Source organism: Mandrillus leucophaeus, unplaced genomic scaffold, assembly GCF_000951045.1.
Source record: "Mandrillus leucophaeus isolate KB7577 unplaced genomic scaffold, Mleu.le_1.0 Scaffold139, whole genome shotgun sequence".
Lineage (NCBI taxonomy): Eukaryota > Metazoa > Chordata > Mammalia > Primates > Cercopithecidae > Mandrillus > Mandrillus leucophaeus.
Window position 1 is genome coordinate 1,978,185 of NW_012101354.1, and position 25,077 is coordinate 2,003,261.

At 40.2% G+C, this 25,077-nt stretch overlaps 1 protein-coding gene across 4 annotated transcripts in view; it reads left to right on the forward strand.

Moving 5' to 3' along the window:
- Window positions 1–24,660, forward strand: part of GOLPH3L (golgi phosphoprotein 3-like) — a 57,138-nt gene extending 32,478 nt beyond the window's left edge. For 3 of the 4 annotated variants that reach the window (XM_011973584.1, XM_011973583.1, XM_011973585.1), the window contains 3 exons: window positions 8,486–8,617; window positions 10,352–10,466; window positions 23,815–24,660. In XM_011973584.1, coding sequence (XP_011828974.1) covers window positions 8,486–8,617; window positions 10,352–10,466; window positions 23,815–24,242 — 675 coding nt within the window. In that variant the 3' untranslated portion in view covers window positions 24,243–24,660. The remainder of the gene's footprint in view (window positions 1–8,485; window positions 8,618–10,351; window positions 10,467–23,814) is intronic. The other variant, XM_011973586.1, reaches the window with a different exon arrangement.
- The last annotated feature ends 417 nt before the right edge of the window (window positions 24,661–25,077 follow it).

Genomic DNA, 25,077 nt, shown 5'->3' on the forward strand with positions numbered 1-25,077 from the left:
CCTGTAATCCCAGCTACTCGGGAGGTTGAGGCAGGAGAATCGCTCGAACCCAGGAGGCAGAGGTTGCAGTGAGCCGTGATTACGCCACTGTACTACAGCCTGGGCGATAGATTGAGACTCCGTCTCAAATACATACATACATGCATACATACATAAAATGTCTTTATGAGCTGTGTGGAGATGTAGAAATAGGAATTGGAGTTTCGATGAATCACATTAATTTTTAAAAGAGGAATTTACGTCAAATCCTGAATACCACTTTTTACTAGAGTGATTCAAGGACAAACAGTACACTAACTTTTCTTAGAATAATTTTTTAGGAGGAAAAAAATAATAAAATTAGTTTTGCTTGTAGAATTTTTGATAACCCCTGAAGATCATTATACTTTCGTTGGACTTTGGAATTGGGCAGATGAAAAAGGGTTCAAAGCGACATGATAACATTCCTTCTCTCATGGAAGGTGAAGCAATTTTAATGTTAAATCTTCAGACTTGGGGAGATGGAGAGGTTCTTTTTTTCTGAAAAATTTTCTTAAAAAAGTGATATTTTCTCACTGTAGATAATTTGGAAAGGTTTAAAAGCCATGTTTTAATGTAGACATTATTTTATATCATTGTAATAATCCTGGACACTCAATTATATATCTGGCTATTTTTCATTTAACTTTATCACAAGTATTTTCTAATGTTATTTTAAAAACTCCTTATGAGCATAGTTTTTAAGGATGCTTTAAGTTGTTTTGTTTTCTTTCCTCTTTTTTTTGCCAAGCAGGCAACTTTTAAGATCTTTAACCTTCAGAGTTGTTCTGAAAGGTGTGTCTTCAAGGAAGTTTGAATAAGGAAGGGCACTTTGAATACTTGACTCAGTGGAAATGCAGCATGAAGTGTTGACTGTCTGAATTTATTGAATTCCCATTGTGCAATGTTTAAAGTTTAAATATGTGTAATATTCGACCTAGAATTTTCTTCTAAATATTCAACAGACATAAACACACAAATGAATGCTTCTTTACTTTTTTTTTTTTTTTTTTGAGATGGAGTCTTACACTGCCACCCAGGCTGGAGTGCAGTGGCACTAACTCACCTCACTGCAGCCTCTGCCTCCTGGATTCATGGGATTATCCTGCCTCACCCTCCCGAGTAGCTGGGATTATAGGCACGCACCACCATGCCCAGCTAATTTTTTTGTATTTTTGGTAGAGACTGGGTTTCACCATGTTGGCCAGGCTGGTCTCAAACTCCTGACCTCAGGTGATCCACCCACCGTGGCCTCCCAAAGTGCTGGGATTACAGGCTTGAGCCACCACAGCCAGCCAGCATTTTTTAATAATAGCAAAATACTGTAAGCAACCTAAATGCACATCAGTAGGGACTTGAATAGATAAAATTATAGTGCATCTAAAATGCAATACTATGCAGCCATTACAAGGGATAAAGAAGTATATTTACTGATGTGGAATGATATCCAAAATAATGGGTTAATGAAAAAAGTTACCACTCAGTGTAATGCTATTTCTATAAATAATATTAATAAGTGTAAACATAGAGTATGTATATGAAAATCTAGAAAAGTATCCATTAAACTGTTAATGGTGTTAAGATTCTAGAACACTTTCACTTTCTAAAGTATACATTTCTATAATGGGATTTGTCTTTCTTTTTACAATTTATTATTTATTTATTTATTTATTTTTTAAAGATATGGAGTTTCAATCTTGTCGCCCAGGCTGGAGTGCAATGGTGTGATCTCAGCTCACTGCATCCTCCGCCTCTGGGGTTCAAGTGATTCTCCTGCCTCAGCCTCATGAGTAGCTGGGATTACAGGCGTCCATCACCATGCCTGGCCAATTTTTATATTTTTAGTAGAAACGGGATTTCACCATGTTGGCCAGGCTGGTCTTGAACTGCTGACCTCAGATTATCCACCCACGTCAGCCTCCCAAAATGCGGGGATTACAGGCGTGAGCGACCGTGCCCAGCCTACAGTTTTTTTGTTTGTTTATTTGGTTGGTTGGTTGGTTGGTTGGTTTTTTTTGAGACAGAGTTTTGCTCTTGTTGCCCAGGCTGGAGTGCAGTGGTGTGATCTCTGCTAACTGCAACCTCCACCTCCCAGATTCAAGCGATTTTCCTGCCTCAGCCTCCTGAGTAGCTGGGATTACAGGCGCATGCCACCACTTCCAGCTAGTTTTTGTATTTTTAGTAGGGACGGGGTTTCATCATGTTGGCCAGGCTGGTCTCCAACTCCTGACCACAGGTGATCCACCTGCCTTGGCCTCCCAAAGTGCAGGGATTACAGACTTGAGCCACCATGCCCGGCCTACAGATGTATATTAAAGTCCACTATGTGAAGATCTTATTCTGCAAATCCTCTAAGATTCTCCTTTAGTCATGAGACAATGTGCAGTTCCATCTGTGTTGGGTAGGTCCTAAAATTTTCTTTAGATAGCCTTTGGTAATGAGATTTAATGATCAAATGGTGAATTTTAGTATGTACGTGCTAGGTCTTCCTGCTCAGACATACCAAAGCATTGGCCCTTTAATATAGAGTCCTTTTTATAAATGGCTGGAGAATTCACTAAGATAGATACACTAAGAGGAAAATGACCTTTAACTGTAAATAATTGTATTTTCCCTTACCTCCAGGCTATTCTGCACCTAAATTTGTTTCAATCTGTTCTAAGATATTACTATAGATGACAATATTATAGTCTTTATTGGTCATCTGTACCCACAGTACAGGAGGACATTTACTATCATGTTCTCTCTTTTCTCAGTTATTTTCTTTTTCTAAATCCAGTCTCTTTCTTGTAGTTGTACAGGTATTTGTTTTATAATTATTTTCTTAAAATTCTACATATATGTTTTTATACTTTTATCTATTATTGCATATTCTTAATAAGTTAAAAACTCATTTGGAAAATTTTATATGTTTTGAGATGCTACAATAGGAAAGTGTGACATTCAAAAATGTAGTTTCTTTATCCTGATCTTCATCATTTCTTTATACTGCTTCTCATTTATAGTTTTTTTGTTTTTTGTTTTTTTTTTTTGAGATGGAGTCTCGCTCTGTCGTCCAGGCTGGAGCACAGTGGCCGGATCTCAGCTCACTGCAAGCTCCACCTCCCGGGTTTACACCATTCTCCTGCCTCAGCCTCCCGAGTAACTGGGACTACAGGCGCCCGCCACCTCGCCCGGCTAGTTTTTTGTATTTTTTAGTAGAGACGGGGTTTCACTGTGTTAGCCAGGATGGTCTCGATCTCCTGACCTCACGATCCGCCCGTCTCGGCCTCCCAAAGTGCTGGGATTACAGGCTTGAGCCACCGCGCCCGGCCACTATAGTTTTGTTGACAATCTGATGTCACTGTCACTGAAACAGAAGTTATATGGTCAGGAGGAAATGAGACAATAAAGGAAAACTTTCTTCCAGTTGCTTTAATATTGGCTAAAATGTTTACACACCTGTTAAGATTTATTACCAGAATAAATTATGCCTACATAATTATGTGTTCTGAAGTAAGTTATAGTTTAATTAGGTAGCTAAACTATTAAAAAAAAAAAGTGTTAACCTAAAAAAAAAAAAAGCCTACCCCTTCCTTAAAGAGAAGTCACAAATATGAGTTGGGGCCAGGCGCAGTGGCTCACACCTGTAATTTTAGCACTTCAGGAGGCCCAGGTGGGCATATCACTTGAGCCCAGGAGTTCAAGACTAGCCTGGGCAACATGGCAAAACCCTATCTCTACTAAAAATACAAAAATTAGCTGGGTGTGGTGGCACACGCCTGTAGTCCCAACTACTTGGGAGGCTGAGGTGAGAGGATTGCTTGAACTGGGGAGGTGGAGGTTGCAGTGAGATGAGATCATGCCACTGCACCCCAGCCTGGGTGACAGAGCGATACCCTGTCTCAAAACAAAAACAAAACCAAAAAACCAGATATGACTTGAGAAGCTATGAGGCAGGCAGGGGAGGGAACTAATCCCAACCTTGAGTAACAGATCAGGCCCTCAGGAAATTTAGAGACGTCTAAGGAATATTTTATGGCTCAATCTGAGCTTTTGCTAGGTTAACATTTAGTTTTAAGCATAAATTTATGCTTTCAAAAATATTTTTGAGGCATAAGGGATATTCTCTCCTTAAGGAATTTGTAGTCTGGTTAGGAGAAATAGTTGATTGCAGTATGATGTAATAGATGTTATGAGAGAAGTTTGTATGGGCACACCCAGGTGCAGAACCTAATGTAGAGGGTGGAGTGGGGAAGTAAACAATGTTAGAGAAGGTTATGTGGAAATGTGACCCCTGTACTTAATCCTTAACTACAAGGAGGAGTTGTGGAAGGAAGAATATTGGTTCTTCTTGACACAGCAGTGTGTGCAAAGGCCAGGAGGGGAAAGAGACCAAAGAAAAGACTAGTGGGCTGGATGCGGTGGCTCACGCCTATAATCCCAGCACTTTGGGAGGCCGAGGTGGGCGGATCACAAGATCAGGAGATTGAGACCATCCTGGCTAACATGGTGAAACCCCATTTCTACTAAAAATACAAAAAAAAATTAGCTGGGTGTGGTGGCGGGCGCCTGTAGTCCCAGCTACTCGGGAGGCTGAGGCAGGAGAATGGCGTGAACCCAGGAGGCAGAGCTTACAGTGAGCTGAGATCGTGCCACTGCACTCCAACCTGGGTGACAGAGCGAGACTCCGTCCAAAAAAAAAAAAGAAAAGAAAGAAAAGGCTAGTGAATAACCACTTTTGATTTGTTTTGTTTTGTTTTGTTTTTTCACAAGGTCTCACCATGTTCCCAAAGGCCAGCCAACTCTTGGCCTCAAGCAATCCTCCTGCATTAGCCTCTGGAGTAGCTGGGATTACAGGTGGGAGCCACTGTGCCCCACCAGCCACTTAGTTTAAATGCTATACAAAGCCATTTGGATTCCATCCTTAAGGCTGAGAGGATGTTTGAAAGATTTTTAAGCATGAGGGCAGGGAGTTATATTATTACACTTGACGTTAAAGATTGTCCTGGCTATAGCAGGAAAAATAGAATTAGAGATCCTCTAGGCCTGGCAGTATGGTGGTCAGATATTAAGTCTTGATAAGCTTAATGTTTAATGTATTATTGAGTCTTGGAAAGTAGAAATAATCTTCAAGGGGCCCCCAAACACCAAAATTAAAATCCAAGAGGTGAGCAATAAAGATAACATGAGGATCAAATTACCCTGGGGTAAACTACCAAATCAGTCTTGAGATTCAGGAGTTGGTTGGTCAGGAATAAACTTGATGGTGGAGGTAAAGTGGGAAAACTAGGCTTAAATGTGCTCCCAGTTGTGTAGCACTCCCATATTCCCTCTGTTCTTGGCTCTTGGCAGAAACAAATGCAGATCTTTCCCTCTGGAGGAAGAGGTCCTCAATTTAGGCCTCCAAAATCTCATAAATTCACAAAATGTTAAATTGTGAACCTCTTAAAGATCATCAAACATACAAACAAGGAAGAAGTGACAAAGTCCTCAGATATTGTCAGATATCAAAGACTCCATATATAGTCACATATTAAACTAAAAATATGACATTTTTAAAGAAATAAAATAATCACAAAATGAATAGCAAAAAATCACAAATCACCAGGCAAATGTAAAAAATAACTAAATAAAACTTTTACTAATGAAAAATTATTGAAATCAAAATCTCAGGGTTACTTTGAATTAGTAAATAGGAAGCCAAATATTTTTTAAAAACTCTCCAGAGGCTGGACGTGGTAGCTCATGCTTGTAATTCCAGCACTTTGGGAGGCCGAGGCAGGCGGATCACCTGAGGTCAGGAGTTCAAGACCAGCCTGGCCAACATGGTAAAACTCCGTCACCACAAAAATACAAAAATTAGCCAGGCGTGGTGTTGTGTGCCTGTAATCCCATCTACTTGGGAGGCTGAGGCAGGAGAATTGCTTGAAACCGGGAGATGGAGGTTGCGGTGAGCCGAGATTGTGCCATTGCACTCTAGCCTGGGCGACAGAACAAGACTCCGTCTCAAAAACAAACAAACAAAAACTCTCCAGAAAGCAATACAGAGAACAAGCAAATGGAAAATACAAAAGAGAGGTTAAAAGACGGGGTTAAAATAAGAAATACTGAAGTCCTTAGAATTCTTTCCTTCTTTATTCTTAGAAGGAAAGAATAAAGAAAATAGAGACCTAAGAGCTGAGAATTTTTGAAGCTAAGAAATGAAACCACGGTTATAGGAAGCACAACATATACCAAACAGAATAAATAAATTCATGCACAGTCATGTTGTAGTCAAACTGCAAAACACCAAGAGAGAAGATCTTAAAGGACCAAAGAAAAGATACACCACCTACAAAGAAACCACAATCAGTAAGAAAGATAGATGTCTCACTGCTGTATTAGAAGCTGGAAGAGTAAGACATACTATCTTCAATGTGATAAGAGAAAATGATCAACCTGGAATTTTATCTCCAGAGAAACTGTCTTTCAAGGATGATGGTGAAATACAAAGACATTTCAGATAAGCAAAATAGAAACTGCGTCCAACAGACTTTCACTTAAGGAAATTCTACTTTAGGAAGAAGGAAAAGGGTACCAGAAAGGAAGTCTGAGATACAAGAAGGAATGGTGAGCAAAGAAATTCATAAGAACCTGTGTAAATCTAAACAAGTGCTACCTGCATAAAATAATGATGATGATGATGATGATATATAATTTCTGAGGCTAAAAAAAGACAGTACTGGACAATAAGAAAGTGGTTAAAATATTAATATTTAAAATTTAGGTTTTATGTTAATTTTAAATTAATATATCATGCATGTTAAAATTTCAAGGATAACTTCTAAAAGTACATAACTTCCAAGCCAGTAAAGAGGAAAATTGAATTTAAAATTTTTTTAAATAAAAAGTTATTTTAGCTAGGTGCAGTGGCTCATGTCTGTAGTCTGAGCTACTTAGGAGGCTGAGGCAGGACAATTGTTTGAGCCCAGGTGTTCAAGTCTACAATGAGTTATAATGGCCCCACTGCACTTCAGCCTGGGTAACAGAGCAAGACCCCACCCCATCTCTTAAAAAAAAAAAAAGTAACCCCAAAATATGCACAACTGTGATCTATCAGTAAAACAGCACCAAAAAACAACCACTTAAAAATTTCTCTATTTAGCTTTGTGACCTCTGTTATGCTGCATAACCTCTGTAAACCTTAGTTTTCTCATCTTTAACGTGTGGATAGTAGTAGTACTTCCTTTATAGGGTTGTTGTGAAGATATAATCAGATAGTGCAGGTAAAAAGCTTAGCACAAATCTAGTACATAATAAGTATTAGCACATATCTAGTATATAACAAGTATTCAATCGACATTAGTAATTAGATGTTAGTTACTGCTGTTAGACAATACCAGTGGCTCTCTTATATGTATATTCCCTATACAAAGGGAAGGGGAACTAACATTTTAAGTGCCTGCTATATGCCAGGCACTATACTAAATGCTTTCTTATATATTGCATCTCATGTAACCCTCACAACAATCTTGTGGAAATATATATTAGTGTCTGCATTTTATAGATGAGGACAATGTACTTCAGAAAGGTTAAGTAACATACTCAAGGCGCTTAATGACAGTAGGTTTCTATTATACCTTCCATTAAAAGAACTTCAAATTGGCCGGGCACGGTGGCTCACTCCTGTATTCCCAGCACTTTAGGAGACTGAGGCTGGCAGATGACAAGGTCAGGAGTTTGAGACCAGCCTGACTAACATAGTGAAACCCCATCTCTACTAAAAATATAAAAATTAGCTGACACCTGTAATCCCAGCTACTCAGGAGGCTGAGGCAGGAGAATCACTTGAACCCAGGAGGTGGAGGTTGCAGTGAACTGAGATCATGCCACTGCACTCCAGTCTAGGAGACAGAGCAAGTCTCCATCTCCAAACTTCAAATTAATACATATCTAGGAGGATTAAAAGCGCAAATGGTTTTTACTTTTTTCTGACTTATTTTACCCCACTCTGAAATTTAGTGTCAAGGAAACAGATTTCAGGAAAAGCCAAAATTCTCCTCAAAAATTAAAATTTTGCATGTCAAGCCAGGTGCAGTCACTCACGTCTGTAATGCCAACACTTTGGGAGGCCAAGGTGGGAGGATAGCTTGAGGCCAGGAGGTCAAGGCTGCAATGAGCCATGATCATGCCACTGCATTTCAACCTGCGGGAAAAAGCGAGACCCTGTCTCAAAAAAAAAAAAAAAAAAAAATTGCATGTCATTTATTGACTGGCAGCAAACCATGGGAATTCACTAAAGATCTTGAAATCAGACAGAAAATCTTATTTGGGGGTGTTTAAGAGGATTAAAGAAACATCATCTTCTCTTACTCTGTACTTTGCTTTGAGTTCATGTAGTACGATGTGAAACGAATCACAACAAAGTGGCCTGTTCTTAGGGTGCCTGCTGGAAGTCAGTATTCCTCTCAGAACATTCTTTCTCTTCTCTTTTCTCCTTTCCTAGGGTTACACATCTTTCTGGAATGACTGCATATCATCTGGCCTGCGAGGGGGCATCCTGATAGAGCTGGCCATGCGGGGTCGAATCTATCTGGAACCCCCGACCATGCGTAAGAAGCGACTACTAGACAGAAAGGTACTGAATCCTCTGTGAACGTCCATGGCTTATGGAAAGGCAAATACCAACAGTACATTTGGGAAGAACAGAAAGATTTGAGTAGTAAGATAAAATAAATATCACTGACTCAACAGTTCCATTGGCTAAACAGGTTAATTATCCTATAGCAAGAGGGAGAAATCAAAGTATCCATAGTCCAAAGAGTTATAGGAAGCTTCTGGTTTTGTCTTCCTTTTTTATGCAGAAAAATCACACTTAGGATGCTGTTGATTAAACTCCTCCTATATCTATAACTATAACATTATGAAATAACCAGGCGCGGTGGCTCATGCTTGTAATCCCAGCACTTTGGGAGGCCAAGGCAGGTGGATCACGAGGTCAGGAGATCGAGACCATCCTGGCTAACACGGTGAAACCCCGTCTCTACAAAAAAATATTTTTAAAAAAAATTAGCTGGGCATTGTGGCAGGCGCCTGTAGTCCCAGCTACTCGGGAGGCTGAGGCAGGAGAATGGCGTTAACCTGGAAGGCGCAGCTTGCAGTGAGCCGAGATTGGGCCACCACACTCCATCCTGGATGATAGTGCAAGACTCCATCTCAAAAAAAAAAAAATTATGAAATAGAGTATGATGTAAGGGGAGGGACTCATATGGGTCAGATCAGTCATTGATTAACCCTGGTTATTCTCCAATAACTATTCTCTTTCCTTCCATTTACTGCAAGTCCTTTCCAACCATACTCCTGTATCCATTTTCTTACTGAATTTTTCCACTCACAACTTCTTTATCATCCTAAGCACTCAACTTAAACTACATTCTTAGGTATCACCAGCTTCTTTTCAGTCTTTGATTTATTTTTCTCTTTTCACCTATATGTGGCATTTGACAATTTTTATCACTTTGAAACTTTCTTCATTCTTGGCCTTTGTTATTATCTTTTTCTCTTGCTTCTCTGACTGTACACTGTTTCCTTACTTCTCCATTCCTTAACATCCAAGTCTCAGTTTGTATCCCTTGAGTGATTTTCTATCCTTTCAGAGATATCATTTACCTTTATAGCTTCATCTGTCACCTTCATGAGATTAATTTTCAAATTTCTAGGCAAGTTTTGTTTTTCCACCTCCAGAAACATATTTAACTATTGGCTAGAAATTTCAACTTGGCTATCCCATATCATTTAAAACTAAACTTAACAAAAAACAAAGAAAATCAAATTATCAACCTTTCCCCAAAACTGACTTCCTTTTCTGGCTTTCCTACCTTTATTTATTTATTTATTTAAATTTTAATTTTTTTAATAGAGACAAGATATTGCCATGTTGCCCGGGCTGGTCTCAAACTCCTCAGCTCAGGTGATCCATCTGCCTCAACCTCCCAAAGTGCTAGGATTACTGGCATGTTTCCTACAGATGTTTCCTACCTTTATTAATGGTTTCAAAACTGAGCCCAGATGTTTCCTACCTTTATTAATGGTTTCAAAAGTTGGTTTCCAGACTCAAAATGAGTTGTTATTGAAACTTTTCTCCATTATCATTCAAATTCAGTTTGTCACTAGGGCCCACTTCCAATGTTATTTTTGTCTTCACATTATCACTCCATACTATATTTTAAACTTCTTGAGGACAGGGATAGTATATTATGCTTCCTTACATTTCTTGCAACACTTAACCAGTAACATATATATGATATATTGAAAGATTTTAACTTGAATGAAGTGAAGGAATCAGGGTTCCTTCTTTCTCCTTTTCTCAAAGGTACTGCTAAAGTCAGACAGTCCAACAGGTGATGTTTTACTGGATGAAACTCTCAAACACATCAAAGCAACTGAACCCACAGAAACTGTCCAAACATGGATAGAGCTACTCACTGGTAAGATGACTTAAAATAATATATGAATTTCACACTTCGTTATCTTTATCCTACCCTGAAATTTAGTAAAAGAAGTACCGAAATTCATCATGCTGGATGAGATAGATGTGGTTCACTATTTAATTCTAATGAGGGACAGAAAAAGCATGGCTAATTGATACCTAAAGTTTTCCAAAGCTTCACCTTATCTTCTGCCACCCCACCCCAAAAGCTCTTTAACAGTATTCTTCACAAGAAACTTTTAAAACATCTTTATAGAGAGGACAATGAGAATATTGGCATTGATGCAATCTATTATTCTTATTAGAATTTCCCAGTTTTAATTTGCCAAATAATATTTTATTGCATGGCCATTCCACATTTGTTTATCCAGTCATCAGCTGATGAATATTTGGGTTATTTCCACATTTTGGCTGTTGTGAATAATACTGCTGTGAACATGCATGGACAAGTTTTTATTTGAACATGTTTTCATTTATTGTGAGTGTGTAGCTAGGAGTAGATAACTGGGTCATATGGTAAATTGAGTAACATTTTTATTGTGGTAAAATATAACATTTATTTATTTATTTATTTATTTATTTATTTATTTATTTAATTTTCCGAGATGGAGTCTTGCTCTGTCTCCCAGGCTGGAGTACAGTGACGCGATCTCAGCTCACTGCAACCTCTGCCTTCCAGGTTCAAGTGATTCTCCTGCTTCAGCCTCCCAAGTAGCTAGGATTACAGGCACGTGCCACCACACCCAGCTACTTTTTGTATTCTTAGTAGACAGGGTTTCACCATGTTGGCCAGGCTGGTCTTGAACTCTTGACTTCAAGATCTGCCCACCTCGGCCTCCCAAAGTGCTGGGATTATAGGCGTGAGCCACCACACCCAGCCAACATTTATTATTATTTTAGCCATTCTTAATGGCTTAAGTGTACAATTCTGTGAAATTAAATATATTTGCAGTATTTTGTAACCATCACCTCTATCTATACTATACCGAAAGCTTCCTCATCATTACCCCCTAAAACTCTGTACCTATTAAATGATAACTTCCTCTTTCTCTCTCCCCCTAGTCCCTGGCAACCTCTATTCTACTTTTTGTCTGTATGAATTTGCTTACTCTAGGTACCTCATATAAGTAGAATTATACAATATCTGTCATTACTTTGCCTAGCTTATTCACTAAGCATAATGTTTTCAAGGTCCATTCATGTCACAGCATATATCAAAATTTCATTCCTTTTTATGGTTGAGTGATATTCCATTGTATGTATATAACATTTTTGTTTAACTATTCATCTGTTGATGGATTCCACCTTTTGGCTATTATGAACAATGCTGCTGTTAACATTGATATACAAATATCTGTTCAAGTTCCTGCTTTTAATTCTTTTGGATATATACCTAGGAATGGAATTGCTGGGTCATATGGCAGTTTAACCTTTGAGAAATCACCAGACATTTCCACAGAGACTGCACCATTTTATATTCCCACCAGTAGTGCACCAGGGTTCCAATTTATCCACATCCTGATAACCACTTGTTCTTCTCTTTCTTTTCTTTTTTTAATTATAGGCATTCGAGTAGGTCTGAAATGTTATCTCATTGTGGTTTTGATTTTTATTTTCAAATGAAAATAGTTTTCATGTCATTCCTATTGACTAAAAATATTGAGCATATTTTTATGTGCTTACTGACCATTTATATATCCTCTGTGGAGAAATATAAAATACTTTTTCCATTTTTAAGTTTGATTGTTTTGTTGTTGAGGGTTTTTTTCGTATTTATTTATGAGATGGGGTATCACTCTGTCACCCAGGATGGAGTGCAGTGGTGCGATCTCGGCTCACTGCAATCTCTACCTCCCGGGCTCAAGGGTCCTCCCACCTCAGCCTCCCGAGTAACTGGGACTATGGGCATGCACCATCACACCTGGCTAATTTTTTGTAGTTTTGGTGGAGACAGGGTTTTGCTATGTCACCCAGGTTGGTTTCTGAACTCCTAAGCTCAGACAGTCTACCCATCTTGGTCTCCCAAAGTGCTGGGATTTCAGGTGTGAACCACCATGCCTGGCCAGAAGTTCTTTGTATATATTCTGGATATTAATCTTACCAAGAACAGCTCAGTCATGGCGACCCTAACCCAGAGGTGCTAGAGGAATTAAAGACACACATACACAGAAATATAGAGTGTGGAGTGGGAAATTAGGGGTCTCACAGCCTTCAGAGCTGAGAGCCTTGAACAGAGATTTACCTACATATTTATTGACAGCAAGCCAGTCATGAGGTTTACTAAAAGTATTCCTAGTGGGAAATAAAGGGATGGGCCGAAATAAAGGGATGGGCCCTGGCTAGTTATCTGCAGCATGAACATGTCCTTAAGGCACAGATCGCTCATGCTATTGTTTGTGGTTTAAGAATACTTTAAGCAGTTTTCCACCATGGGTGGGCCAGGTGTTCCTTGCCCTCATTCTGGTAAACCCACAGTTTTCCAGTGTGGGTGTCAAGGCCATCACAAGCATGTCACAGTGCTGCAGAGATTTTGTTTATGGCCAGTTTTGGGGCCAGTTTATGGCCAGATTTTTGGGGCCTATTCCCAACATGTCCCCCTTCTTTGTTTTGCAAAGCAATAAAAGCAAAGGCAGCTTTGTCAAGGTGAGCTACTTCTCACAGGGGTCAGGATCCGCATCTTCAGTCTATACAAAGACAAACAACACAGATTAATAACACAATCATCATTGAAATCACAGAACTTCCAAGTGTTTTTATCCATTTTAATGGGTTACTAGCTGTTAATCCATCTGCAGCTCCTTCATGCACTCCAGTTCCTGGCATTAAGGTCAGGTGTGCCTGGGATGCCTTAAATATTTGTTCTTTTAATTTTGCAATATCCAAAGACAAGTTTGTAGAGTGTCCTTCTAGATGCTTTTTTATTCTTTCCCAAATTTTGATCTCATTAAGTGCTATTAATAGTTTCCACAAATCCTTACATTTAGCCCCTACAGCGGGCCATATCATTTGAGGTTGAGGTGCCACTCTATTGCCACGTTTCCAGATAATAGGAACTCTTGCCGTACTTCTTACCATTTCTACCATCTGATCATTTTGTTCAGACCAGCTGAACATAGTGTGGCCATGGCATGCAGACTGAGAGGGGCAATTCAAGCTAAACATCCCCTTAGGGGACCAATCAATAATGATTCCATAGGAATCGTTGCGCAGCACCTCTTCGTGTTCTACAATGCAATGTTCCTAAACAAGTATGTTCATTTTTTTCTGGTCAGGTTCAATTTTGTTTACAAATAGGTTTTTGAGGGCGGTATGCCTCAATTATAGGAGCAGAATTATTATGGCAAATACTGAGATCAGAAAGCATGTGTAACTGTCATAGAGTGATTACATCCAGGCATTATTGCCAGCCAAGATTGATAAATATGCCCAATAAGTATAATTGTTCTCTGTGCCAGCCCTTGTTGAAGGAGGAATACTCATGGCAGTGGTGGTAACCGCTATCATAGCTATTGTTAAATTACTCATTGTGACTGGTTGTCCCGCTTTCCTCAGGTTTTCTTCCGCCATCTGTGACAGCTTCTTGATCTCTCCCCAGGTGGGTGGCTGTGTTCGACGGGTGTTGCTTGTGACAGTTGGGGTCCTCCTCAGCATCAGTCTCAACATGGCTGCAACCGGGGGGTCCTCGGGATCCTCCCAGAATCTCTTCCTCGGCATCTGTCTCATAATAAGATTTTAGGTGTCTTGATGGCATCCAAATCAGTGTTGATTCGGTCCTGGAGAAACACAAGCATAACCTCTACCCCAAGTTATTGTTTTACCTATTTCCCAACTTTTTCTTATCAGATCTTTCCACCAAACCAGTTGTTTTGCTTCTGTCATTGCAGCTGGTTTCTGTAGATGCTGTTCAGCTGCTGATAACATCTGGCCTTTAGGCAGTCTCGAAAAATTTGAAGTTAATAATGCTAGATTCAGTTGTATATTGGGTGTCATGTAATCCCTATTTCCCCCCGTTTTGTTTTTGCAACTGCTGTTTCAGGGAGAGGTTCATTCTTTCCACTACGGCTTGTCCTTGAGAATTATATGGGATATCAGTAATGTGTTTAATATTCCATATGGAGAAAAATGTAGCTAGAGCTTGGCTAGTATAGCCTGGGACATTATCTGTTTTAATAGAAGCTGGAATGCCCATCACCACAAAACACTGCAAAAGGTGATGTTTAACACAGGCAGAAGACTCTCCTGATTGGCATGTAGCCCAGACAAAGTGAGAAAAGGTGTCCACACATACGTGCACATAATCTAGTCTCCCAAACGAGGGAACATGTGTGACATCCATTTGCCAAAGGGAATTAGGTTCCAATCTTCGAGGATTAACTCCTCCTGTAAAAGATGAGGAATGTACCATTTGGCAAGTTGGGCTTGCTGGATAATAACTTTAGCTTCTTTCCAGGTAATGCTATATCTGCATTTGAGACCAGAAGCATTAACATGGGTTAAATTGTGAAAGTGTTTGGCATTAGATACTGCATTAGCATCTGGGCAATCAGCCATTTGATTCCCTTCAGTTAAAGGTCCTGGAAGAGGTTTATGAGCCCTAATGTGAGTGATGTAAAAAGGGTGCATTCTACTCCTAACTGCTGTTTGCAGTTGGGTAAATAAAGTCATCAGTTGTTCATCTGTATGAAATTATAACTGAGCATTTTCAATTAACTGAGTGGAATGAACCACATATGAAGAATCAGAAATCACATTAATAGGCATATTAAAAGCAGTCAATACCTCAATTACAGCTACAAGCTTTGCTTTTTGAGCTGAAGTATAGGGCATCTGTAAAACTTTACCTTTAGAGCCAAAATAAGAAACTTTACCATTATCAGCCCCATCTGTAAAAACATTCTCAACACCTTCAATTGGTTTAAATTTAGTTATTCTAGGGGAATCCAATTAGTCAGTTTCAAAAATTGAAACAGTTTCATTTTAGGAAAGGGATTATCGAGAATACCCACAAAGTCAGCTAAATGGGTTTGCCAAGTAAGATTATTTATAAAAGCTTGCTGTATTTGTGCCTTTGTGAGAGGGACAACAATTTTTCCAGGATCATATCCATGTAATTTAACAATTCGAGTTCTCCCATTTTCTATCATAGTAGCGATAAGGAGTTCGAGTCTGTGAATTAGTATGTGGAAGAAAAAGCCATTCTACTAAGTTCTGCTCTTAGACAATGACACCAGTAGGTGAATGCTGAGTTGGAAAAATTAACAAATCTAGAGTCTTCTCTGGATCTATTCTATTTATTTGAGCTTTATGGACTTGCTTTTCGATTTGCTGCAGCTCTGCCTCAACTTCTTTTGTTAATTACCGAGGGCTAATGAGGCTAGAATCTCCTCTAAGGATAGAAAATAGATTACTCATGGCATAGGTAGGATGTCTAGAGCAGGTTGTAACCAATTAATGTCCCCTAGTAATTTTTGAAAGTCATTTAATGTTTTCAATTGATCCCTATGTATGGCTACTTCCTGTGGCACAATGGTAGTGTCATTTACTAAGGTCCCCAAGTAGGAGTAAAGAGTAGTAGTCTGAATTTTGTCAGGAGCTATAATTAAACCAGTGTGAGAAATCAAATTTTGCAAGTAATCATAACATTGGGGTAATATTTCTCGAGTGGGGGCAGCACAAAGTATATCATCCATATAATGAATAATGTAACACTGTGAAAATTTTTTATGAGTAGGTTCAATTGCTTGCCCTATATACATCTGGCAAATTGTTGGACTGTTTAACATGCCTTGTGGCAACACTTTCCAGTGAAAATGCTTAGCAGGCTGCAGGTTGTTTACCGCAGGAATTGTAAATGCAAACCATTCACAGTCTTGCTCAGCTAAGGGAATAGTAAAGAAACAGTCTTTTAAATCTATGACTATTAAAGGCCAATTTTTCGGAATTATAGCAGGAGAAGGCAGTCCTGGCTGTAATGCCCTCATAGGTTGCATAACTGAATTGGTGGCTCTAAGATCTGTTAACATTCTCCATTTATCTGATTTTTTCTTAATTATCAAAACTGGAGAATTCCAAGGGAAACATGTTGGAGCTATGTGTCCGTTTCCTAATTGTTTATTAACGAAGTCCTTTAAAGCCTCTAGTTTCCCTTTACTTAGCGGCCATTGTTCTATCCAAATTGGCTTATCTGTTAACCATTTTAAAGATATAGGTTCTGGAGGCTTAACAATGGCTGCCATCAAAAATGATATCCTAAACCCTTGGCAGGAACTTTGTCTTTCCCCTTGAAGTGGTTCCTTCAAACTTTGCAAATTTTTTCCTAGTCCCATAACAGGGGCATGCCCCATTTCATGCATCATATGTTGACTTTGAGGACTATGTAATTGCTCAGGAATTAGAACTTGTGCTCCCCATTGTAATAAATCTCTTCCCCATAAATTTATAGGTACAGAAGTTATAATTGGTTGAATAGTCCCAGGTTATCCATTGGGCCCTTCACAATGCAAAGTATAACTACTTTGATATACGTCAAGGGCTTTACCAACTCCAACTATGTTAAATTGAGTAGGTTTAATTGGCCACACAGATGGCCAGTGCTGTAGAGAAATGATTGAAATGTCTGCTCCTCTATCTACCAAACGTTTAAGTTTCTTTCCCTGAATAGTTATTTCACAGGTAGGACATTTATCAGTAATTTGATTCATCCAATAAGCAGCTTTGCCTTGTTTATTTTTGCTTCCAAATCCTCCTGTTCATTTAATTTCACTTTTCCCCATTCCCACATAAGGCACAATCAGGAGCTGTGCTATATGCTCTCCTGGCTCTGCTTTCCAGGGAACAGAAGTAGATATAACAATTTGAATTTCCCCATTGTAATCTGAATCAATGACTCTTGTATGTATTTGTACTCCTTTTAAACTTAAACTAGACCTTCCTAGAAGTAATTCTATCATCCTCGCTGGCAAGGGTCCACAGACTCCTGTTGGGACCTTTTGCGGGAGTTCCCCAGGCAGAAGGCTCACAGCTTTTGTGCAGCATAAATCTACTGCAGCACTACTGGCTGTGGCGGGGGACAGACATTGTACAGGGGTGAGGGAATGGCCTAAGCCGGAAATGCCCTGGTTAGGAACGGGCCTGAGACGGGCACCTCATGGCGTTTCCCAAATTTAAAAGGCAAAGGCTCAAATGTAGCTATAATATTGCCCTATTGATCTGGGGGGTGTATCGTAACAAGGAACTGCTTGCTGATTATTTCTTCTGCTTCTTCAAATTTGTTTGTTTTTGGGTTGTTTTTTTTTTTTTTTTTTTTAAACAGAATGTCTTGCTTTGTTGCCCAGACTGGAGTGCAGTGGCACAATCTTGGTTCACTGCAACCTCTGCCTCCTAGGTTCAAGCAATTCTCCCTGCCTCAGCCTCCTGAGTAGCAGGGATTACAGGCTCCCACCACCACACTGGCTAATTTTTGTATTTTTAGTAGAGATAGGGTTTCGCTATGTTGGCCACGCTGGTCTTGAACTCCTGACCTCAAGTGACCCCACCCACCTTGGCCTCCCAAAGTGCTGGGATTACAGGCATGAGCCGCCACGCCTGGCCCCCCGAGTAAATCCAACATAGGAGGCTGAGGCAGGAGAAATATTTTTTTATTTCAGTTATTATAAGTTTTAGCTGCAGAATTTCCTTTTGGTCCCTTTCTCTATATCTTTATTGATATTATTTTGTTTATACATTGTTCTCCTGTCTTTATCCTTTTTTTTTTTTGAGCATCTTTAAGACAGTTGTGGCCAGGCATGGTGGCTCACACCTGTAATCCCAGCACTTTGGAAGGCCAAGGCGGGTGGATCACTTGAGGTCAGGAGTTCAAGACCAGCCTGGCCAACATGGTGAAACCCCATCTGTACTAAAAATACAAAAATTAGCTGGGCGTGGTGGCGGGCACCTGTAATACCAGCTACTTGGGAGGCGAGGCAGGAGAATCACTTGAACCTGGGAGGTTGCAGTGGGCCAAGATTGTGCCACTGCACTCCAACCTGGGCAACAAGAGTGAAACTCCGTCTCAAAAAATAAAATAAAATAAAAGATAGTTGTAGTGGGTGTGGTGGCTCACACCTGTAATCCCAGTACTTTGGGAGGCCCAGATGGGAAGATCACTTGAGTCCAGGAATTTGAGATTAGCCTGGTCAACAGTGAGACCTCGTCTCTACAAGACACAAAATTAGCTGAACATGGTGGTACACGCCTATAGTCCCAGCTACTCAGGAGGCTGAGACGTGAGGATCACTTGGGCTGGGGAGGTGGTGGCTGCAGTGAGTCAAGATCACACCACTCCACTCCAGCCTGGCAACAAAGCAAGACCCTGTCTCAAAAAAAAAAAAAAAAAAAAAAAAAAGGTTGCTTTCAAGTTTTTCTCCAGTAAATCCAACATAGGAGGCTGAGGCAGGAGAATCGCTTGAACCCGGGAGGCAGAGGTTGCAGTGAGCCGAGATCGTGCCATTGCACTCTAGCCCAGGCGACAGTACGAGACTCTGTCTCAAAAAAAAAAAGAAAAGCCCGGGCCCTGTGGCTTACGTCTGTAATCCCAGCACTTTGGGAGGCTGAGGCAGGCGGATCACGAAGTCAGAGTTCCAGACCAGCCTGACCAACATGGTGAAACCCTATCTCTACTAAAAATACAAAAAAATTAGCTGGGCATGGTGGCGTGTGCCTGTAATCCCAGCTACTCAGGGGGGCTGAGGCAGGAGAATAGCTTGAACCTGGGAGGCGGAGGTTTCAGTGAGCCGAGATCGCGCCACTGCACTCCAGCTTAGGCAACAGAGCAAGACTCTGTCTCAAAAAAAAAAAAGATTTATACCAAGTTTAATTCCAAGGAAAATTTACTTCTGTATTACTCTATTCCCTCTCCCTCTTTTTGTGTTAATATTGCTATATGTTTCTTTTCTTTTTGGGTTTTTTTGGCTTTGGGGTTTTTGTTTCTTTTTTTTTTTTTTAGACAAAGTTTCACTATGCTACCCAGGCTGGTCTTAAACTGCTGGGCTCAAGCAATCTGCCTACCTCGGCATCCCAAAGTTCTGGGATTACAGGCATGGGCCCACCATGCCAATATTGTTACATGTGTTACATCTATATGTGTTACAAATTCAACAATTCATTGTTGTAATTATTAAAGAAGAGAAGAAAGCACAAATATATACTTACAGAGTTTGTTATATTAACCTCCTTATTTACCATTTCTGGTTTTCTTCATTTCTTCCGGCGGATTCAAATTACCATCTGTTGTCATTTTGCTTACTCCAGTGCAACTTTTTTCCCACCCTTTTTCTTTGTGCTATTATTACATTTCTATATGTTATAACCTTGTGCAAAAGTTTAAAAAGTTAAAAATTATAACTCAACAATAACAATTATATAAATATTGTTTTGTGCAATTGCTTTATAAATCAGTTGAGATGAAGTATTCAATTATACCATCCTTTTTATTACTTACATAATTACTTTTACTGTTTGTTCATGTGGATTCAAATTACTGTCTAGTGTGTCCTGCTCTCAGCCTCAACAACTTTCCTTTAGTTTAGTATTAAGATTTCTTATAAGGCAGGTCTGCTAGCAGTGAACTCTTTCAGATATTTTTAATCTAGGAATGTATTTATTTTTTCTCCTTTTTAGAAATTTTTCTTTGCCTTCATTTTTTTTTTGTTTTGGTTTTGGGTTTTTTTTTGTTTTTTTTTTTCCTTGAGACAGTGTCTCACTCTGTCACCCAGTCTGGAGTGCAGTGGCGCGATCTCAGCTCACTGCAACCTCCACCTCCTGGGTTCAAGTGATTCTCCTGCCTCAGCCTCCTGAGTAGCTGGGACTACAGGTGCATGCCACCACACCTGCTTTGCTTTTATTTTTGAAAGATAGTTGCCAGTTATAAGATTCTTGGCTAATAGTTTCTACCCTCACTTTGAATAAGTCTACTCATTCTTCTGGCCTGCATTTTTTCTAATGGGAAGCCAGCTGTTAAGCTTATCAAACTTCCACTGTGATGTGATCAGTCATTTTTCTCTTCTGCTTTCATGATTTTCCACTTATTTTTGGCTTTCAGCATTTTTACTATGATGTTGGATATGGGTCTCTTTGTGTTCATCCTACTTGGAGTTTGTTGAGCTTCTCAAATGTGTGGTTGACTGTTTTTCATCATATTTGGCAGGATTTTAGCCATTACTTCCTTGGGTATTTTTTCTGCCTCTTTCTCTCCTTCTGGTGCTTCCATTTTATGTACGTTTGTCAAGTTGATGATATTTCGCATTTCTCTGAGTCTGTTCATTTTTCTTCATTCTTTTCTCCTTTTTCATATTACATAATAACTTCGATCTCTAAGTTTGCTGATTCTTTATTTTGCCAGCTCAGATCTCTTGTTGGGTCCCTTGAGTGAATTTTTCATTTTGTTTGTTGTACTTGTTTTTTTTTTGAGTCTTGCTCTGTCACCCAGGCTGGAGTGTAATGGTGCGATCTTGGCTCACTGCAACCTCCGCCTCCTGGGTTCAAGTGATTCTCCTGCCTCAGCCTCCTGAGTAGCTGGAACTACAGGCACACAGCACCATACCCAGCTAATTTTGTATTTTTAGTAGAGACAGGGTTTCACCATATTGACCAGGCTAGTCTCAAACTCCTGACTTCCAGTAATCCGCCTGCCTCAGCCTCCCAAAGTGCTGGGATTACAGACGTGAGCCACCATGCCCAGTCTGTTTGTTGTACTTTTAAACTCTTGGATTTCTAAATGGTTTTTTTGTTTTTGTTTTTTTTGAGATGGAGTCTTGCTTTGTTGCCCAGGCTGGAGTGCAGTGGTGCTATTTCGGCTTATTGCAGCCTCCACCTCCTAGGTTCAAGCGATTCTCTGCCTCAGCCTCCTGAGCAGCTGGGATTACAGGTTCCCACCACACCTGGCTAATTTTTGTATTTTTAGTAGAGATGGGGTTTCGCCATGTTGGCCAGGCTGGTCTTGAACTCCTGGCCTCAAATGATCCGCCCACCTCAGCCTCCCAAAGTGTTGGGATTACAGGCATGAGCCACCGCACCCGGCCTAAATGGTTCTTTTTTATAATTTCTGTCTTTATTGATATTCTCTGTGTGATGAGTGATGGTTTCTCCTAGGTCTTTGAACATATTTATAAAAGCTGCTTTGTAGTCTTTGTAAAGTCCAACATTTTAGCGTTCTCAAAGGCAGTTTCCATTGCCTGCTTTTTTTCTTCTCAATGGGTTAGTGGGTCACAATTTATTCTTTGTATACTTCATACCTTTTTGTCAAAAACTGGACATTTTAGATAATCGTGCACCTCTGGATAGTATACTGTAGCTGTCCCCAACCTTTTTGGCACCAGGACAGGTTTCATGCAAGATAATTTTTCCACTGGGGTGGGGGACGAGGGGATGGTTTCAGTATGATTCAAGTGCTTTGCATTTATTAGAGTATCACAAGGAACATGGAACCTAGATCCCTGCCATGTGCAGTTCACAATAGGGTTCACACTCCTGTGGGAACCTAATGCCACTGCTGAGCTGACGGGAGGTGGAGCTCAGCTTTACCCACCCATGGTTCACCTCCTGCTGTGCAGTCGGGTTCCTAACAGGCTACGGACCAGTACCAGTCCATGATCCAGGGGTTGGAGACACCTGCTATACTGGTTTCTCCTTCCACTAGAGGTTGATTGTGTTGTTTGCTTGGTAATTTGTTTCATTAGTGACTTGCCTGCAGTAGCTCTCTGAAGTCTGTTTCTCTTGTACTGTGCAACCTCTGATGTCACTGCTCATATTTTCTTGTTTTTATCTTTTGGCCTAACTCCCTATGTGTTGCCAGTGGGTCAGTAGAAGCCACTTATTAGTCAAAGGTTGTGCTTAAGACCTTTTAGCCAATTAAATTTTTTTATCCTTTACTGTTGGATATGTGTGTGTGATTTTGACACAGCCATCACAAATCAGGGAGTTTACATTTTGCCCCACATTCAGCAAGAAACTAGCAACTTAGAAGTTCCCTCTCTGATTTCTTCTGAGAGAGAGTAGTACATCCTTGGATATACACCAGGGGTGCATGTGATTTCTTTATTTTTATTTTTTATTTTTCATTTCTTGAAATGAAGTCTCGCTCTGTTACTCAGGCTGGAGTGCAGTGGCGCAATCTCAGCTGACTGAAACCTCTGCCTCCTGGGTTCAAACAATTGTCCTGCCTCAGCCTCCCAAGTAGCTGGGACTAGAGGCATGCACCACTACGCCTGGTTATTATTATTATTTTTAAGTTTAGCTTCCTAGGAGTTGCCTCTGAGTTAGTGTAGCTTATTGTTCAGCCAGTGTTTGGTCAGTGGTTGTGCTTTAGCCCTTGGTGCCAGTGAAGCATCCACCCTTTTTGATAGATCTATGTGTGGCCTGGGGAATACTCTCAAGTCAAGCCCCACGTCCTGCTCTGATTGCTTCTGAGTGGGTGCAGCCTGGTGCAAGCACACATTCTTCCCAACCCCCAGTGTTGGTCATGATTCCAGAAGGGCTTTTCTTGGCTGTTTCTCTGGTTCTGCCTGTTAAACTTCTGGAGGCTTTGCCATTTGGGTTTGTCATACCAGTGCCATAGAGCTAGCAGCACCCTTATAATTGCTTTCCACCAAGATCTGTATGGTTTTCAACACCCTTAGGCATAGATTCTCCACCCTGTGTTCCAAATAAAGTCAGTCCTCTCAGGCAGAGTTTTGGAGCTCTTCATTCTTCAGGCCTTCCTTCCCTCCTGGGCAGAACTTCTGCACAAGGGCCCACTTCTCCTATAGTGATACCCACCTGTTCTATGAGTAGGTGCTGGGAGAAAGAGGTGTTAGCCCCTGGTCTTCTTGGCTTGCCTTTTCTGTTGCAGAATCTCTAATCTATGAACAAACTGGAATGGGAGCAATTGAAGTCTCAATATTGTCAGCCTACCAGGCCTGGGATAGAGCTTCTGATCTACAAATAGGGTAGGGAACCTCAGTCCTCTCAGCTTCACCAGCAAATAGAAGTTCTGCAATACAGAGTAGAAATCATTTGGGAGAGACTGGTGTCCTAAAGAGAATTTCAAAAATACATAAATAATTACAGTGTCACAGAGAGGTCACATAAGAACAGAAATAAAGTCCATAAGCTCTAGCAATATGGAAGTCCTTGGTGACATTTTTTGAAGCTGGTTTAATGTGAAATATGGTTAGAGTCAAAGCCAGATTATAAAGGACTAAGGATTAAATGAATTGAGGAATGAAGATTATGCTTTTAATCATTTTAGCCATTCAAGGTTCCAGATAACTACATGTTTCATTTTGCTTTTCTCTTTCTGTTCATTATGTCCTATTTCTTTTTTCTCATAGGTGAGACCTGGAACCCCTTCAAATTACAGTACCAGCTGAGAAATGTACGAGAGCGCATTGCAAAGAACCTAGTAGAGAAGGGTATTCTAACCACTGAGAAGCAGAATTTCCTGCTATTTGACATGACTACTCATCCAGTGACCAATACAACAGAGAAACAGCGCCTAGTGAAAAAACTTCAAGATAGTGTACTAGAGCGGTGGGTAAATGACCCTCAGCGTATGGACAAGCGAACACTAGCACTCCTGGTGCTAGCTCACTCCTCTGATGTGCTAGAGAATGTCTTCTCCTCTCTGACAGATGACAAGTATGACGTAGCAATGAATCGAGCCAAGGACTTAGTAGAACTGGACCCTGAAGTGGAAGGGACAAAGCCTAGTGCCACAGAAATGATCTGGGCTGTGCTGGCAGCCTTCAATAAATCTTAAAGCCAGCAGGTGGATTTCTCCTTTTCCCCTGCTGGCTGGTGACTGTCAGAGACCCCATCACTGAGTTTTGTGTGATGAGATGTTTTCATCATTTTTGTTTCCTTTTCTTGAATCAGACTTGTGATTTGGGGAGAACAACTTCAGGGCTTCTCCATAGACCTTGACCATTATAAGCAGACCTTATTTCTCCCTACACCTCCACTCCATAGGTAAATAAACTGGGTGAACCCACACGTACCCAATGAACATTTTCTCCCATTTCTTGGTTTAGTTTCACCCAGTGTGCTTTTGGATAAGCAGAAATATCTAAATGGGATTTTGAGTTCTCCAGCTATAGAATGTGAATGAGATAAAAAGCGAACTGTCTATTATGTTTTTCTAAGTTTGTTTTCTATCTTAAGTACATGTTTTCACAGCCTTTGTCTCTCAGACTCTGCTAAATAATGTAGCTTATTGAAATAACTGTCGCTGAATAAGGAGCAATGAGAAACAAAACTAATTTTTGGAGCCGATGGTCTCTGGAATTGCATATCCTGCTAGTGATTTTCTCATCTTTCCTTTTCTAACCTAATGAGAATGTCCCAGATTCAATTACCTGGATCTCAAAGTCCTAGAGCCAGAAATACATTCTCTCATCCCTCTTAGCATTCTCTTGCTCCCTCATTCACTAGGGCAAAAGTCTAAATGAAGAAAAGAAAAGTCTCTCTCAACACCTCATTCATGCAATCAGCATTAGAATTTGTAAGGAAGGAAGGGAGGTGGCATGAAAATTTCCATTCTTGGAGTATACGACTGTCCTGTTTACCCCAGGCCACTTTTTTTTTTTTTTTTTTTT